Below are 16,379 nucleotides of genomic sequence, written 5' to 3' on the forward strand. Positions count from 1 at the left end.
CCGCCACCTAGTGGACTAAATCGAGTAGTGGAGTGTTTTTGTCTCGAAATCGATTTCTTCTACGTATTTAAATGGGGGACCATTTATTTCCACCGCCAATATATTTTAATGAATCTTCTTATGTTTCAGGTTTGTTGAAAAATAAAATGAAACTGAAATAAAATTAAAAGTGATCACTTTGAACAAGGATATCTTAAATGCACAGGCACACTCTGAGCCAATGACTGAGTAGAACTGATATAAAATGTCAATAATAAAATGGTGGGGGGTGGGTGTATCCAGTTTTGAAAATCTCTCAAGACCCGGTATCCCAAACTTCCAAAGGAAACTGTAATGTGATGCTTTGCTTCTTTTAATGCTGATACCAATTTCCTTCTTTCCTCCCTGCAGACACCACAATGCCAGGAGCACATATTGAAAAGATTATGTGATTACAATGATCCACTGCAGGCAATGAACTGATACCAATATTTAACACAACAAGTTAGCCGATGATGATACTGTTTTATTGTCTGAGTATTTTGTAATTGTCATTCTTGTATTCCTCTTGTATGTTTCATGAAAATTAAAAAAAAAACAACCTTTTACTTTTTATTAAAAAAAATAGGTTGATGGCAGTCAAAAGCAAGAGAACTAGCTGACCCTGATATGTGGCAGATAAATCGGTGAATCCCTTGAGTTTATCTATTTTATGAGGTGTTTAATTTAAATCATGATATGACTAATAATTCTTCAGTTCCAGTTAATTTCCTGAAGCCAACATGTTTTGTATGTTATAAAAGGGTCAGTCAGTGTCATTGATATCCTGATATTCTTGCCAAATCCTCTGCATTAACTTTTTTACGAGAGTTTTGACTTCAGCTTCTCTTAATGGAACCAGCACACGGACCGCATGTGATATAAGTTACTGTTTGGCCAGGATATGTCATCTTTGTTTCTGTCCAGCCTTTTTTGGTTGAAAAATGAACTGAATGAACATGCAAATATCTATTAATTAGCAATGACGACTGATTAATCAACTAATAATTTTAGCTGTACGTGCATAAAGTGATAACAAAATAATGTGACATCTTTTATTTAAAGATGTCAGGGGAAAGTACAAATATCTGAAGCAGCATTGCACAACTTGTATTTTTATAGGGATGGTTCTCCACCCATCTCTGCATGTGCTACTGTGGTCAAACTTGCTCACTGTAGATTGGACATCCGGAGTCATCAGCTCATTTTTCAAGAGATGCGAGCCATTTTTCCATTGATGGTTCTTTTTTTCTTCTAAACTTCCTTTTATAAGACAACCTCAGTTCTCCTGAAGATCTTGGCTGTAATGGAGAACTCCACCAGGGCTTTTATATATAAATGGGAATACTACTATGATTATGTGGATCCAGTGATTGTGGACGAGAGCAAGCTGAAATACAACAAATGTAAGTTAAACTGTAGGTGCTTATTGTTTTTAAAAAATGTCTTCACGGGTTACACGATGACAGCAAACCTCTTCCTCCTTTCAGACTCGATCGTTATTATATTTTGGGTCATCCTCGCTGCTTTTGTGGGATTCCTCTTCTTCAGTTTGAATCTGATTTCAGGCATTGGGAACGTGTCACAGTAAGTGTGATGCATGACTGGTGTTATCAGACAAATACCAAAATACTCATGCGACATCTGAAATGTTCTGTCATTTTCATCGCAGGTGCGGCAGAGTCAGAGTCAAAAGAAGACGCAAACCAAGTGACACGGTTTAATCTGCGAGTGAAGACGAAAGAGAGCAAATTTCAAGAATGATAAATAACATCAATGACTTTAGTGGATTCACAACTAGAATGATGAAAATGATTCTGTGGAGATGTTGAGGAAGATGAGGAACCTGAGAAAAGGGACACTTTCTTTCAGTTTAACTAAAAATCCAAAGTTACGTAGCCCTGATTCTGTCGTTGACCCTGATTCGTACTAGAGGACAAGGGCAGAGATCAGATGTGTCATTAAGATTCATTGCTAAAACATGGCTTTCAGACTTTTGATCATATTTCTTTTACACCTTTTGTGTCCTAAAAAATGTCCCAAATTACATATAAAACATTGTACAGAAATAGATTTGTTAATCAACATTTTATAAGAGTGCTTTACAAATGCATTCAAAAATGTTCCATGGTTTTACATGTACTAAACATTGTAGCAAAATGAAAGAATAAATGATATATTGTAATATTTTCAGGTACGCAGCTGTGTCCGGATATCATATTCCGCTCTTCTTGGTGAGGATGTCATCACAGATGGCTCTGACTGCTGTTTGAGTCAGTGATGGTGATGATATGGAGGCTTTTCCTTTCTTCCACTTGGCTTTGGTCACCAACGTGACGTGAGACAGGAAGAGTTCTGCTGACGTGGCTCCGCTCCACACCTCATGGATGTACAGAGACAACAGGAAGAGGCCCGATTCTGGGAAGGACAAAATAGGAGCCTTCATTTATTTCCCCAAGTCTTGACAAAAGAAGCAGCTAGGGCAGAGTCTATGTTGGTGAATTACTATTAAAATATAGAATATTGAAACTAATGGAACTGGAGAAAAATAGCTTATTGTTAAAGAATCAGTCCAACAAATATGCATATTGTCCATTCTCCCCAGAGTCAAGGCAGGTAGAGACTCCTCTCTTCTGTGTCTACATTAGGGAGCTGAGGCCTTTAGAGACTGGCTGACCGCTACTTAGCTTAGCGCAATGAATGGTGGTACACGGGAAGCGTTATCATATCTCCATCTCACCAGTGTAGCTTATTCTGATACATAGAGATCAGGTTCATCACTGCGCCCAGTCAAGACTGTAGTTCTCACAGTTTAACATTGTTGTGTCATAGCGAATGTTATCCACGACCCCTGGAGAAATGTGTATTTGATGACCTCTGACAGATTTATTGTGCTAAGCTAACTAGCAGTTAGCTCGTCAGTGAGGGTCTCACCAAAGGTCTGTGACATTCCCTTCAAGTTTACTTACTTTCATTGAGCCAACATTGACTCCACAGTACTGTTTCAGAGCCGATATTGTAGTAATCTTAGGAGCTGCAAAAAGTCATTATTTTCTTGATTAATAGCTGAGTAGTGTTCTTTATCCAAGTCTCAAACCTGATTCACAGGAATGCAAGACCAATACATTTGCAGTGATTTCTCACATTTGGGGAGTTGTCTGTTCCTTTGGTTATGTTGGAAAAGTAAAACAAATCAAAATTATTATAATTTTAATATCCATTTTTTGGGGGGGAAATTAATAAAACTCTTGTTGCTATCAGTCACAGGCAGACTAAAATGTTCCTCTTACCACGTTTGGACTGATCACGTGTGTCTTCTGGTAGGCAGGCAGAGATGATGGCCTGATGTAGCTCTGGAAGTTGGCTTTGGCTCTCTAGTAAAAGGATCATAATCTTGGTGAACAACTGGAGGGTTTCCAACGGTGCTGACAGGATGGAGCTACACTGAGCTTCAAAGGCCTGATGGAAGAGTCGGAGCAGGTCTGCTTTGAGGCCACGGTCCCGTAACAGGAGATCCAAAATGTCTCTGTGTTTTATTACAGTCTTTTCGACCCAGAGCAAGAAATCTTTTGTTCGTCTTTCATCGTATGAGTCCTCTACCAAGCACCTCAGAGACCATTTGGTGAGCAGGTGTGCAGTATCAACAGCCAACAAACCAGGATCCACATTGTCTCCTGGCTGAGCTGGCTGGGGTTCAGTGGAGGGAAATGCAGGGTCCCAGTGCACAAAGATGCTGCTGAGGGAAAATTTACACTCCTCCAGGAGACTCTCCTCTCCTTTCTCCATCTCAGTGTCCTCTGCCAGGTTCTCTTTTCGTGTGTTGATCTGGGAAAAGGAGCCTTTTCCTCGGCCCCTCTGCTTCCCCATTCCTATGTTTATCCCATCAAAGATAAAAAGAATGATTTAAGATTGTTTCTGTGAAACAGAACAAAACTCTAATTCCTCACTATTCATAGAGAGGAAACTATGACAGATCACTGTGTAATGTGATTATATGAAACAATGAGATATTTTATAAGCCTTGTGCAGTTCCCTACTGTTTTCCCCAGAGAGGAAAACAACGAGTTCAGGAGAAGAGCAGCAGAGCTGGCGCAGTTACTGAGCTGGTTCTGCTTGTTCTGCAAGACCTGAACCTTAAATATTGACCATTACTGCCTCCGCCAACCAGGTCATGTTGTCAGTTTGTCTGTCAGCTGGATTCTGCAAAACCTGTGAGGCTGATATTCACCAAATGGTGTGGAGGTGTCGAATGGGCCGAGACAGAAGCCGTTACGTTTTGGGGGCTGATTATTCCTAGTGCCACCTGGTGAAAACAGGAAGTAAGCCCGATGTACCACAGAATCCTTTTTACTTCAAAATTACACAACTGTCTGCATGTGTACAGCCAATGAGCACTAAGTGGGTTGTGTTCTCTAGCGCCACCTTGTGAACTCAGGGATCGTTATTTGCATGACACCACACACACAAGTCGCCTCCTTCATGCAAAATCTAAATGTTATCAGTTTTTGCCTCATTCTACAGAACAGCCAGACTGTGATATGTGCCGAGGGACGGAGGTTTAGATTGGCGAGCTCTTTCACTGCTTTCTGGGAATCAATGTCTTTAACTTCCAGGTTTCATTTTAATTACTGATGTGCCTCATAACATAAACAGAATGAGATAAACAGACTGGAGTTAATCGTGATTAAACATGAGCCACTAACATTCCCCGTATCCTGAGCCATCACTGCAGGCCTCGAACAGTACATTGATGTTTACATTATTTCATATTTGTTGAAGGAGAAACTCACCCAGGAACTCCTTCACCTTGTGTTTCTCAGCCAGGGCTTGTATGTGGGTGAGGAGTGCGGTGTTGCGGGATAGGGAGGCCCAGCACAGGAGCAGAGTGAGAGTCTCAGTGGAGGAGAGAGTCTGCGGTTGGAGCGTGATCCGCTCAGCCTGTTTGTTGACACTGAGCGCTGTCCCTCGGTGCTTCAGGATGGAGGAGAGAGTCTGCAGAAACAGGCTGAACCACGCGACCTTCACACCCGACCTGACAGGAGAGCAGCAGAAAAACATCGGCATCCTTCACCACAAAACAGTCAACATTTATTATCCGTGACTTCGGCTGACATGTCAACCTTTGTCAGCAGTTCAACATCTGATTACAAGTTCTAGGTTCAGTGCCAGAAGAGCTCCTCCACTGATTTAGCTTTCAAGTCCAATAACATTGTCAGATTCCTGATGGGTAGTTTAGAAAATACCAAAAGTACCAGAATCAATGAAACAGAACCAGGATACATTACCCACAATGCAACCCAAACATTGAGTGACAGTAATCTAAGATTGGGGTGTTATTCTGTGGTAGCTGCAAATGTAGATTCCAGGAGAGATGAGGAGCAGATTACAGAGGTCTGGAAACCTCACTGCGTTCTCACTCCACAGCAGATTCTGTTCCATTTTAAACCCACAAAAGAACATTTTCTCAAAACGCTGAGGTTCTCCCCCTTTAGACGACACATCCACAGTGGTGTTACGAGCATTTACCTGAGGTGTCTACTGACAGTTGATGTCACACTGAAGAATTCATGGATGAGTGGGAGAGGGAGACACTTCACTCTCTCTTCTGCACACGAGGAGCTTCTGCTTCCATCAACCTGCTTTTCTTTCTGCCCCAAGTTGGTAAACCACAGCATGTGGAGCAGATCTATGAGGGAACCTAGCGAATGCTGGCTTAGACTCCTGAGAGGGACGAGAGGTTTTCCAGTGAGAATAAAACTCTAGTATTTTCGTAAAATGAATGACAATATTAAGATTGAACCATACGCACCGTTTTTCAACTGTCTGTATTATCCAGGTTAGAAGCCCGCAGCTTTTGGTCAGGTTATACGCTGCTTTGTTGACATGTGCAGCCTGGTGCAACACCCTGATGATCTGTGCCTAGTGTAGACACACAAGTGAAATAGATGTATAAATCACTTTGCCATTACTCTGATCATTTATACACTTTTTGTACTATAATCTCTCTTCCTGGCCTTGATATATGTACTTAGACAGCTTTTTCTGATTTCACGTCTAATGTTTTTCGATCCAACAGTTTGTACCTGAGAGTGCTCATCACACAGAGGGCTGCTGCTAAAACATAACAGGCTCTGGAAGATTCCTTGTTGGTTGCATAATTCATAACAGTGTCCATCACTGATTCCTTCCTCCAGCACGCTCAGTATCCACTCTCGCTCCACTTTGTGCTGCAGAGCAAACAAGCAGTCAGTCTGACCCCGCAATACAGCAACATAAACGCACGAGGGTTGAATAATGTGGACACAAGCAGAGTTTGTTTGTACAGTGATGCGGTCGTTCAGGGTTAACTTCATTAATCATGATGATAAGGGGCAGAGTGGGAAAACAAGAGCGGCGTTTTTTTACCTCCAGGTCAAAGCTGTAGAAGAGTTTGAAGAATTCAGGAACTCTCCTGATGTCCAAACTCTGATGGGACAACAGGAACCTGTTCAACACCACGTACATGTGGTCCTCTGGGATATCAGGGAGAACAAGAGAAAAGGGTCAGTCGTAAAATACACTGTATATAAGCACAACAAATGCAGCATGTAAAGAGCTTTCAAACCCCTATAGTCTGGAGAAGTCTCCAACAAATAGCCATATCCAAACACGATGGGCCTACTGGGACTAAATTCGGCATTTTCCACGTTACGCACCTGGTTTGAGCATCTGCTGAGCCACTTTGGTGATGTAAGTGGTCAAAACAAATGGGACTCTTTGATTCTGCTGTCGAATTCCATTCTTCATAATGTCCATCAAGTACAGCAGCTGTTTGTGGAAAGTACAACAAACAAGCTCAATGGTTTGTCGCTCACTTTCTACACAGAAAAACCTCCATTGTCTGATTTTTTTCCCACCTGTTTTTTCTCTCGGAACCGAGCGCCCTCTAGGTGTTGGTAGAAGCAGCTCAGGATGTGGTACGCTGCTGCTCTCACCTTCGGGTCATAGCTACTTAGAGCCATTACAGTTACTCCGAGGGCATGGACAGATATGAACTTGTGGCAGTCGATCACACACTCTGTCACAGTGAAGACAGAAAAATGCAAAAGGTGTAAGTGCTGATGATGTCAACTGATGTGGAGTAATGGCAGGGGCAGGGAAATCTGCTGACCTGGTTGCAGGATGGCACTGAACAGAGGTAAAAGGAAACAAGGATCATAGAGATTCCCGAGGTCACCGGCTTCATCTCTGGTGTACAGCAGCTGTTTATCATCCTAGTAGAAAATCAAATGTGGAACAATGTCTGTATTTGACAAAATGAGTCGATTGTGATTGTGTCAAAAGCAATCAGAAGCTTCAGTGCCAACCTGTGGGATAATTCTGCGTTGTTGTGGGAAGTGCGCGATGGTTTGGAGCATCCTGTCACTTCTAAGTAGAGCCAACAGGTCATCTGAGTTGGTCTGCTTCCACAGAGAAGCTCCCAGGCTTTTCCTGGTCTTGTGGTGCTCCAAAGCTGCCGGCCCCCAAAATACAGACCTGCAGTTTAAATCCAAAATTGAGCGTTTGCAATTTGCACTTGCTGGATTTACAACCGACAAAAATGAGCATGACTTACTGAAACTTCAGGAGACTGACATTGTTTTTTTCATATTCCTGAAGAAGTAGTAATATTCTTTGATCTGTTGAAACAAAGAAGATGTAAGAAAAAGGGACACACACAGACACACACACACACAAAAATAAAAATATAGTCTGTTTTTACCCAAAGTGCTCAGCGTAGCTCCATACGCTCCCAAAAGTACTACAAAGTGATTGATGTTGCAAACTGTTGGGCATTTCTTAACCAGACAGAGAAGGAGGGACACTAAGGCTTCTGAAATTACAAGACAACAGTGTTCCATTTTACAAACTGATTGACAATCAAGTTGTTGTTTTTCTTTTGTCAGTTTCTTTCTTTTCTACACAAACCTTTAGCTTTACTCCTGCTAGGGTCTTCATCGCAGTCCAACATGGTGGGCAGGAAGAGTGAATGGCTGCTGATCATCATATGAAGAGTGGATAAAGGAATCAGATCACTCTGGACTTTAAGTCCTCCGTACATCAGCTGCAAAAACTTCTCCAAGGTGTTCAGGAAATGTTGATCTCTGTAGCGAAACCTACAGTAGAAGAGTCACATTTAAGATCATTTATTAAAACAAAAAAAAAAACAAAGAAATGGAATAACAGGCCAGGCAAAGATCTTACCTCAGTCCATTCTTTACAAAACTGTTCCATTCAGATGCAGTGATGTCTTCAGCTGATGTCTGTGCAACAGAGATTCATTATGAAAAGCATACAAGTGAAATGTTTGCAGCGTGCATGAGGGACTAAACTCACAAGGAGTCTCTGAAGCCTTTCCAAGACACTCTGCTCCTGCACCGACGGGGAAGTTGCTGGATCTTTGGAGTGACTGTAAGAAGCAATAAGACACTTGAAGGCAGCAGCGGTGATAGACTTCCTCCACATTTCTTGTTCTTCTGGGCCATCCACCAGCTTCTCAGTAATAACATCCACTAGTTGCCATCTGGAAGACAAAATAATTTGTTTAGCCAATAACGCCTGACGCTGATAATATATTTATAATATGAATGCTCAGTATCACCTTTCAAAACTGTCAACTTTTTGAAGAGCATCAGGCAGACTGCTGATCAAGCCCCTGATGTCCGTGGTGTTTGTAGAGATCTTGACTAGACTGGAGAGTGTTTCAGCAGCCTGAGCGCCACCATTTTCTGTCAGGTCTCTTAGAACAAACTGAGTCAGTCTGGCCAGTAGCCCTTGCTTCAGGGCTTCTAAAACTTCTTTTTGCACTAGAAATGCACAACAATAAAATATATTTAATACATAAGCACAAATGAGAGAAAACAATACTGACTATGAGGAAATTTACTTTTTTTTTTTTATTAATACAAACATTCTTTGGGCTGAGCAGGATCCTCTCTCTGAGCCACCTGCATGTAGGCTCGGATCAGTGGGAGAAAGGTTTCTGTCTGCTCCGAGAGTTTCTCCATGTTTGCCGGCTTCAGACACCACATCTCAAAGAAGAGGCGGTGGGTGGAGCAGTTGCGCAGCAGCAGGGAGATGATAGCCTGGGTGTCTGGGAGAGGACGCTGGAGACAGTGCAGCAGCACATCAGTGTGGATGAGCTTGGCACTGCCTGGCTCGCTGGACAGAGTCTGGAGCAGGAAGGCCTCCAGGGTGGGACTGGAGCAGGAAAGCAGCAGTGTTCCCAGGCCGCGGAGGTGTGCCTGCGTCAGAAAGATGCCGTAGTCCTGCGATGGATTAGCTTTAGAGTCTGTGAGAACCTGGAGTGCTGCATGACCGTAGACACTGAGTTCTGCTTGTGTGCCCTCAGTGCTGGTAGAAATCAGGCTTTCCTGGGGGAGGAGAAGCAACTGGGAGACAATGTCTTTCAAAACAGATGAGTCCATATAGCTGTGCAGGGACAAGAGGGCCTGGACAGGTCTGGATGGTTTCTTTGCAGCCTTCTGACTCTTTTTCATCAATTCTTTAAGCACAGCCTTTTCAATAGCCTCCATGTAGGGGAGGAGAAGCTCCGGGTGATCCAGAGCGCAAAGAGTGGGGGCGCTAATCTTCAGCAGAGACATCATGTCATCACTCAGTTGAGCACCAAGATGCTTTAGTCTGACAGGGTTGAGAGAGTGAGGAGGCACAGCAGCCAGTTCCAGAGCCAGATACCACTGCTGCATACATGGATGCTTGAGGATGGAACCAAGTGCAGAGAGCAGAATCTAAACACAGAGAGCAGGATTAGAAACAATTACTGGTCATAGTTTTTAATCAAAGAAAAGAAAGTGATGATTTTGCTCACCTGTTCTTTGTTGGACTCCGCTGTGGATGATTGACTGATTTCCAGGAAGAGTTCTGATCCCTCTGGTTGGTTCTCTGCTGCCAGCTCAGAGTTTTTGGTCACATGAAAGCCTTGTAGCTTGGTCACCAAATCCTGGAGAATTCCCATTAAGGCCTTCAAAATGGCGACTCCAGTATCTTTGGAGAACTGCGCACAACAAGGACATGATGTAAATATGTGATTTCATGAGACTTACAGAAAAATGAGCTTGTTTGGTGCTCTTACCTTGCCAAAGTTTTCTACTGTTGATCTGATATAAAGTAAGATCTGCTTGATCGCTAGTGGGAAGTCCGCTATCGACATGGAAGCTAGCGTTACTTCCACCTTTGTCTTGCACGAGTCCTCCAGCAAAGTGCTCAGCCCCTCATTATATACAGCTTTCATCAGCGCAGCGAATGACACGGGTGTTTGCATGTCCTTTGACTGACGCTGGGAGGATTTGAACTGTAGGGGAAAATCTTATTTTATTCAAGAACAAAATAAGTATATCGCTATTTAAGTTAAACCATGTCATGACGGCACCAAAAACGAACCAGTTCCTCCTGGCACTGCTTTGGGATCCATTTCGAGTAGTACTGATGAAGCTGTGCGATGGAGGGATGAGGAGAAGTGGACTGTTCAGATGACAGAAGCGCTTTATCGTATTGTAGCAGACCCAGACAGAGGGGCAGAGGCTCCCTCTGACTATGAAGCACATCTGAGAGCACCGCACACAAATACTCATACACCGACCCTGCAGGAAGTACCACAGATGCTATTAATACCACTGTGTAGTGCATTTACTATGTGTCCTCCTTAAGGTCAATGTGCTTTTACCTTCGTCAGACGTAAGTTTGTTGCGGGCCTCCAGAGCTGCAGGTACCACCACACTGAAGGGGAAGGTCTGAACAATGAGGTCTTCGCTCAAAGGAGGGCCGAACTCTTCCATGTCACCTTCGTTCCCCTCCATGATGACATCCAGCATGTCGAGGACATCTAGGAGGAGACGATGCCTAATGTGAAAGGATTTTCACATCAACTGTGTATCAACTTTGATGTCATCTTAAAATTCTCACCATTGATGTGTGAGACAGGAACACTGGCAGCGTCTCCTTCCTGGCTGCTCAGGTTTGACTGCAGGTAAGCTGCCTCCTGGACCAGGCTGGCAACCCTATCAGTGTATGTGTAGGAATTGCAGACTAATTTCACCAACACCTAGAGGGAGCAACCCAAAAATTTATCATCACAAAGAACTACTAGAGCAGATAAAAGAGATGATGGAGGTGGGCTCACTCTCTCCAGGAACTGGATGACTGTCTCCTGCTGGTTTGGCTCGACTCGGGCCAGCTGGTCCAGCCAGAGCTCCAGTTCAGTCCAGGTGTACTCAAACACGCCGCTGTCCTTCAGCACCTGAGGGAAAAAGAAATTGGATGGTACATGTTTCCTGTATTGGATTAAAAATCAACATAATAATCATCACCATAACTACAGCCTCAGTCTGATTGCCCAAGCAGACCGAGGCTGTAGTTAACTGAAAATGAATGTGCGCTGTGACAGAGTAAAAGACAAAGAACTATTCCTCACTTTTAGGACCAGCATCCGTGTGGAGGTTCTCAGGTGGCTGCTGCTGCTGACAAACATCTTGAGAAGAAGGTAAAGTACTGACTTCTCTCCAGATGGTGATTCGGTATCTGCTGCATCCTGAGAAATGAAAGCAGTGATAGAAAAATATGACAACAATGAAACACATGCATCAGTTCCTGCATGGTTCAACTTCTTCACCTGTAGGCGGAACCATGAGAACTTGCTTGCTGGGAGATCCAACGCCAACCGCAGGATCTGGTGCTGCAAAACTGGAGCAACTTCTTCCCCCATTCCTTTCTCAGACATGACCCCTTGTGATGGGAAAATGAGTGTTGAGCGCCATTGTGGAAGTGAGCAGCAACCACTTGGTGGATAAATATTATTGCTTATTAAAACGGTACCATTTAAGAGCTTGCTGAAATCAAACTTGCACTGGTTCACCAGATGCGGCACCACTTTCTGGTAGAGACATATGACCTGGAGGATGAGGGCCTTCAGCAGGATGACCTCAGCTGTCTCAGCAACTGCTCAACATAAACCCCGTGAGTTGGTCAACTGATGCTTACTGGGTGATTAATACGGGCAGTAGAAATGCACTATAACCAGAATTACCAGGCGCTTCTTTGTTATTGTCCATTTGTTCCACATTCTTTTCATTTGTTGTCATTTTTCCTTCGCCTCCTGTCTTGTCCTTCTTGGTCAGTGACTGCCACTTAGCAACAACGCTCGTCATATCAGGCAAAATCTTGCAGGGAAGACAAAAAACAAATAAATAAAAGGAAGATGAAACTGTGAATTAATTTGAAAAGAGACATAATTCTATAGCACTTTCCTGTGCTTACCTTGCTTAGTGTCTCTCTGTACTGCTGCACCAAGTCTGCCATCGCGTCAGGGGTGTACGCATCTGAGCCGTGACACTCAGATTTACTCGAGAGGTACTCCATGTTTTTATTTGCTTTTCTCAAGAGGAAGTTCATCATAGACAGAGTTGTAATCTGCACCGCTGTGTTGGCAAGCTGTCAGATACGAGAGGAGACAACGTTCAGTCGTGGACGACAGTTCGTCTACTGCAGCAAGTAAAAAACAAACAAACAAACAAAAAAAAATTTCTGAGAGACAGTTGCTTACATTGAGGCCTTGAGTGAAAAAGGTCTTATTACAGACTGGAGGAAGTGATATCACCATAATCATGGAGAGCAGGCGAGGGAGAGGGATGGCGTCACTCGTTTGAAACACAGTGGAAATCTCTGGCTGGGCTTCATAAATCTGGTAGGATAAAAAAAAAAAAATCACAATCAGATTTCTTGCAACAAGAAATTTGTCTTGATGTGATTAATTAATTAATGAAGTATTAAAGCAAATGACATCTCAATTAATAACAGTCTTATTACCTTTTTAAGCAACCTGACATTGTCCTGCCAAGCACTTTTGAGGCGGGGGGTGTATGAGTACTGCGTCTCCTTGAAGTACCTCGAGAGAAGGTCGGGGCTCGATTTAAGCGTGTTGACCACCAGGTCTGCCACCAGTTCATCCTCTGTTGCCTGTTTCAGCCCCACAAGGAACTGAAGCAAAACAATGTTTCCAGCTCTGTATGGACAAGACATCACAATCAGAAGGAGGGCTTCAAAGAGAAGTTCTCGATAGTCTAGATGTCCTACTTACCTGCTAGCGGTGCCCAAGCTGGCGTCGTGAAAGCTGATGCCATGTTTACGAGAGCAGCACAGGTCAAGAAGGAAACTGTGGACGAGCTCCCTCACTACTGATATCCCAGCATCCTCAGAGTCCTCCGCCATCTTCCAAAAGAAGACACATATGATTACTCCAACAAAGGAGCAAAGAACGGAGCCTTTGTTTCAACATAAGACCTAAAACTTACTCTGTCATCATCTGTGGTTGCATCCACGATCCCATTCCACTTATACAACGACGCTATGTTGGCTAACATAGCAGGCGTGAAAAAACGCACTTTCTGGGTTTTACTGATGGCCTTGTTCAATACCACCTGCAACAGGACGAGTCAAATAAAGGTAACTAGCGCTGCATTAAAGACATGGAACACATGCAGAGCAGAGGACACACTTACTCTGGTCTTCAGTGTGGACAGAATGAGATTAACTATGGACATCCTGTCCTCCTTCAGCCCCGTGCTTAGGATCTCTGGCAGAAGCTCTAGCACAACAAATCAAAATGTCATCAACACACAAAAACTACAGGTAATCATTTCCGTTCATGCAGAATAAAGAGGAATTTAAATAAATGACTTTTTTAAAAAATGGATCTCCCCTCCGAACTCCTGAACTGTTTTCATCCTGGGTCGAGGCTCAACCCCGCTGCTGACTGTCATTACCATCAGCCTGGTCGTTTTTCTTTGTAATCCTGCTGACCCTAACTTACCTTTGACCTCCAAAATCTGTCCGACGGTTGCGTTATCTCCAGACACCAAGAAGGACAGAACAAACTGGATAAAAGCCATGCGGACGTCGGGCCTTCCCTGGAAAAGTTTTTTTAATCATACATTTGTAGTGAACACTGACAAGCCACAGTCCTTAAAAAAATACACTTAAAAACATGAAAAAGACAATAGATCTCACCTTCTTATCTTTTCTCTTGGCAAGTCCAGAGAGAGCTTTGTTGATGTGAATGTGACTGAGGACCTCTCTGGCAGCTTCAGGACCCTGAGAGGTCAAAGCTGACAGGAGGCTCAGGGACTGACGCACAAACCTGCACGAAAGGGAGAATCCAAGATTTAGGACACAGACGCGAGACGCATTACAGAAGGTTTGTTTTGCAGCTTTCACAGAAATACTTAGGGCTGACAGAAAAAGGAATCCTATCACACAAAATTAATTTGATTTTAGTGGGGGTTGTATTTTCATTTAACTGAAAAAAAGATGTTAATGGGATTTGATGGGTTCTCTACCTAACAAACAAGCTTCTTAACAGTGTCACTCGTAGGCCTGAGGACCAATGATATGTAGTGACTTGTTTAATATCACCTTTTTTCTGAAATTTTGCTAATATTTTGAGTAATTACTCTCAAGGGGGTTAACAAAGAAAGACATTAATGCACTAAATGTTTAGAAACAAGATTAAACATGAGAAGTGAAAGCCACTGTTCATCTGCAGCTTGCAGAGTTTTGGTGTGGAAGTGACAAAAGCCTGATCCCTGATTTCCTTTTGATTTCTGTGAATTTACTGATTCAAAGATGTCAGTGCAACAATCCCATTATATCAACCTGTGATTTTCGGAGTGGAAAGACCCCTGAAGAAGCTTCATGTAGCTGGAAACTGTCTTTTTCACGATGGTGTTGCCAACCGTGTTTAAGTGGGACAGGTCGCTGGCAGTCCTCAGCAGGATCGCCTCCAGACTCTGGAAGACCAGCATCATCTGGACAGAAGGAGGGTTAGACAGAGGCTTATAGGAGAGTCCCGGACAAGACGACAGACAAATCTTCCTTCACTGACCTCACTGTCTAACTGCTTCTCTCCTTCCAGTAACTTGAAAATTTCTGAACACTCCATGGAGATTTTGATGTACCCTTCAACCACGTCATACAGGTCCGCTGATGGCAGCTTCTTAGCCGTTGATATGAACGTTTCCAGCCCTGAAGGCGAAAAAACGTGAAACTCAGGCGGAGCAGGAGGACTGAAGCACAAACACACACTGATGTTGGAGAGGACGAGACTAATAAGAGATGTGTACAGGTGATGTATCGCTCCACTCACCCTTCATGGCTGTGGTAGGATCCCTCAGCATGCTTTTAAAAACTGTCCCACTGAACTCAGACGCATTTGCTCTCTTAGCGGTTAGCGACTCCACCGCCTCCTCACGACGCCGCTTATTACCCATTTTATCTCAAAAATGTCTATAATCGGATTCAAACTAAATAATGACGTTATATTCCATTCAAATGCCCTGGAAGTGAGCGTGTTACTACACGTTGCGGTGTAAACATACGACCGTCCTACGATGATATCATCCGGGCAGAAACAATGACTGCTGAACTTTTGTTCCACATTCCTCCTCACGTCTGATATCCACACCGAAAGTCTGCTTTGTGTTTAATACATATTTATGCCCCCAAACTATAAAAGTGTTGGTTGAGTAGACATGAGTAATTGACAAGTGATTATGAAAACTCACATTAATTTGATATAGCACTTTATAAATAATATAATATAATATAATATAATATAATATAATATAATATAATATAATATAAAAATTTTGAATTATTTTAAGATCAGGGATGGAGCTGAAAGCACTCTTAGAATGTGTACATACATGTAAAATGTTTGTTTTTAAAAACATTGCTTCCTCATCGTGGGTTTTTGGTGTGTTTTCACAAAAAAGACAAAGAAAATGGCGATGGGCAATATATTTTGGCCATTTATATAGTGACATCGACACCAGTACAAAAATATTATCACAAATATTTGTGTCAGAATCATCAGGGAAGTGAATAAATAGTCATTTATAATCATTTGTACTCTATAGGCCCTAATTTGCTTGACCCATGACAGTAGGTTCAACTTCGACATCTAAAATATTAGGAGCAACATCAACTCCAAACATTCACCATTAAGATAAATCAAAACCTCTCTTCAACACTCAATTCAATCTGAACATTGGAAAGCTCATGAATGGAATATTTAAACAGGGCTCTCATTTGTTCAGTCTAGAAGTTCCTATTACCTAATCAATATTCAGCTTCCCCCTCATTTCCCCTCTGGAGCATACAGCTCATGCAGACACAGTTATTTTTTCATAGAAAGCTCTCTAACACTATTTTGGCTCGTACATTTCAGGGCAAACTGTCATTTTGTTAAAAAAAAAATGAGTGAAGGGCTTACGCCTATATGGTTTCAGTGCACTTTTAGTTTTCCTATATATTTCAGTTTTTAACCTTAG

At 42.8% G+C, this 16,379-nt stretch overlaps 1 protein-coding gene across 2 annotated transcripts; it reads right to left on the reverse strand.

Moving 5' to 3' along the window:
• Window positions 1-1,735: 1,735 nt before the first annotated feature.
• urb1 (URB1 ribosome biogenesis homolog) lies at window positions 1,736-15,432 on the reverse strand. Of its 2 annotated transcripts, none has more exons than XM_086216523.1 (39): window positions 15,194-15,432; window positions 14,933-15,072; window positions 14,704-14,855; window positions 14,059-14,188; window positions 13,862-13,958; window positions 13,551-13,636; window positions 13,344-13,469; window positions 13,130-13,260; window positions 12,859-13,054; window positions 12,596-12,733; window positions 12,310-12,483; window positions 12,080-12,212; window positions 11,869-11,991; window positions 11,666-11,778; window positions 11,468-11,584; window positions 11,177-11,293; window positions 10,960-11,098; window positions 10,721-10,879; window positions 10,438-10,637; window positions 10,130-10,348; window positions 9,866-10,051; window positions 8,948-9,785; window positions 8,639-8,843; window positions 8,374-8,560; window positions 8,242-8,300; window positions 7,966-8,153; window positions 7,760-7,870; window positions 7,613-7,676; window positions 7,365-7,533; window positions 7,169-7,271; window positions 6,915-7,075; window positions 6,714-6,825; window positions 6,424-6,530; window positions 6,102-6,245; window positions 5,828-5,937; window positions 5,545-5,739; window positions 4,809-5,050; window positions 3,309-3,887; window positions 1,736-2,436 (listed from the first exon to the last, which is right to left on the reverse strand). In XM_086216523.1, exons 1-39 carry the CDS (start codon window positions 15,315-15,317, stop codon window positions 2,234-2,236), a joined length of 6,777 nt encoding a protein of 2,258 aa, XP_086072649.1. In that variant the 5' UTR covers window positions 15,318-15,432; the 3' UTR covers window positions 1,736-2,233. The 2 variants fall into 2 exon arrangements, with proteins under 2 accessions (XP_086072649.1, XP_086072648.1); XM_086216522.1 differs by having other exon boundaries at window positions 11,869-11,994.
• Window positions 15,433-16,379: the final 947 nt, after the last annotated feature.

Source organism: Aulostomus chinensis, chromosome 10 (genome assembly GCF_037954235.1).
Source record: "Aulostomus chinensis isolate RoL2024-O1b breed Wild chromosome 10, RoL_Achi_v1.0, whole genome shotgun sequence".
Lineage (NCBI taxonomy): Eukaryota > Metazoa > Chordata > Actinopteri > Syngnathiformes > Aulostomidae > Aulostomus > Aulostomus chinensis.

Excerpts from the sequence above, each read along its gene's own strand:
- urb1 (XM_086216522.1), bottom strand. The coding sequence starts at position 15,317 with ATGGGTAATAAGCGGCGTCGTGAGGAGGCGGTGGAGTCGCTAACCGCT. Across the intron at positions 7,534-7,612 it reads GTCAGTCTCCTGAAGTTTCA|GTCTGTATTTTGGGGGCCGG; the intron begins GTAAGTCATGCT and ends TTTAAACTGCAG. Across the intron at positions 5,740-5,827 it reads ATACAGACAGTTGAAAAACG|GAGTCTAAGCCAGCATTCGC; the intron begins GTGCGTATGGTT and ends CGTCCCTCTCAG.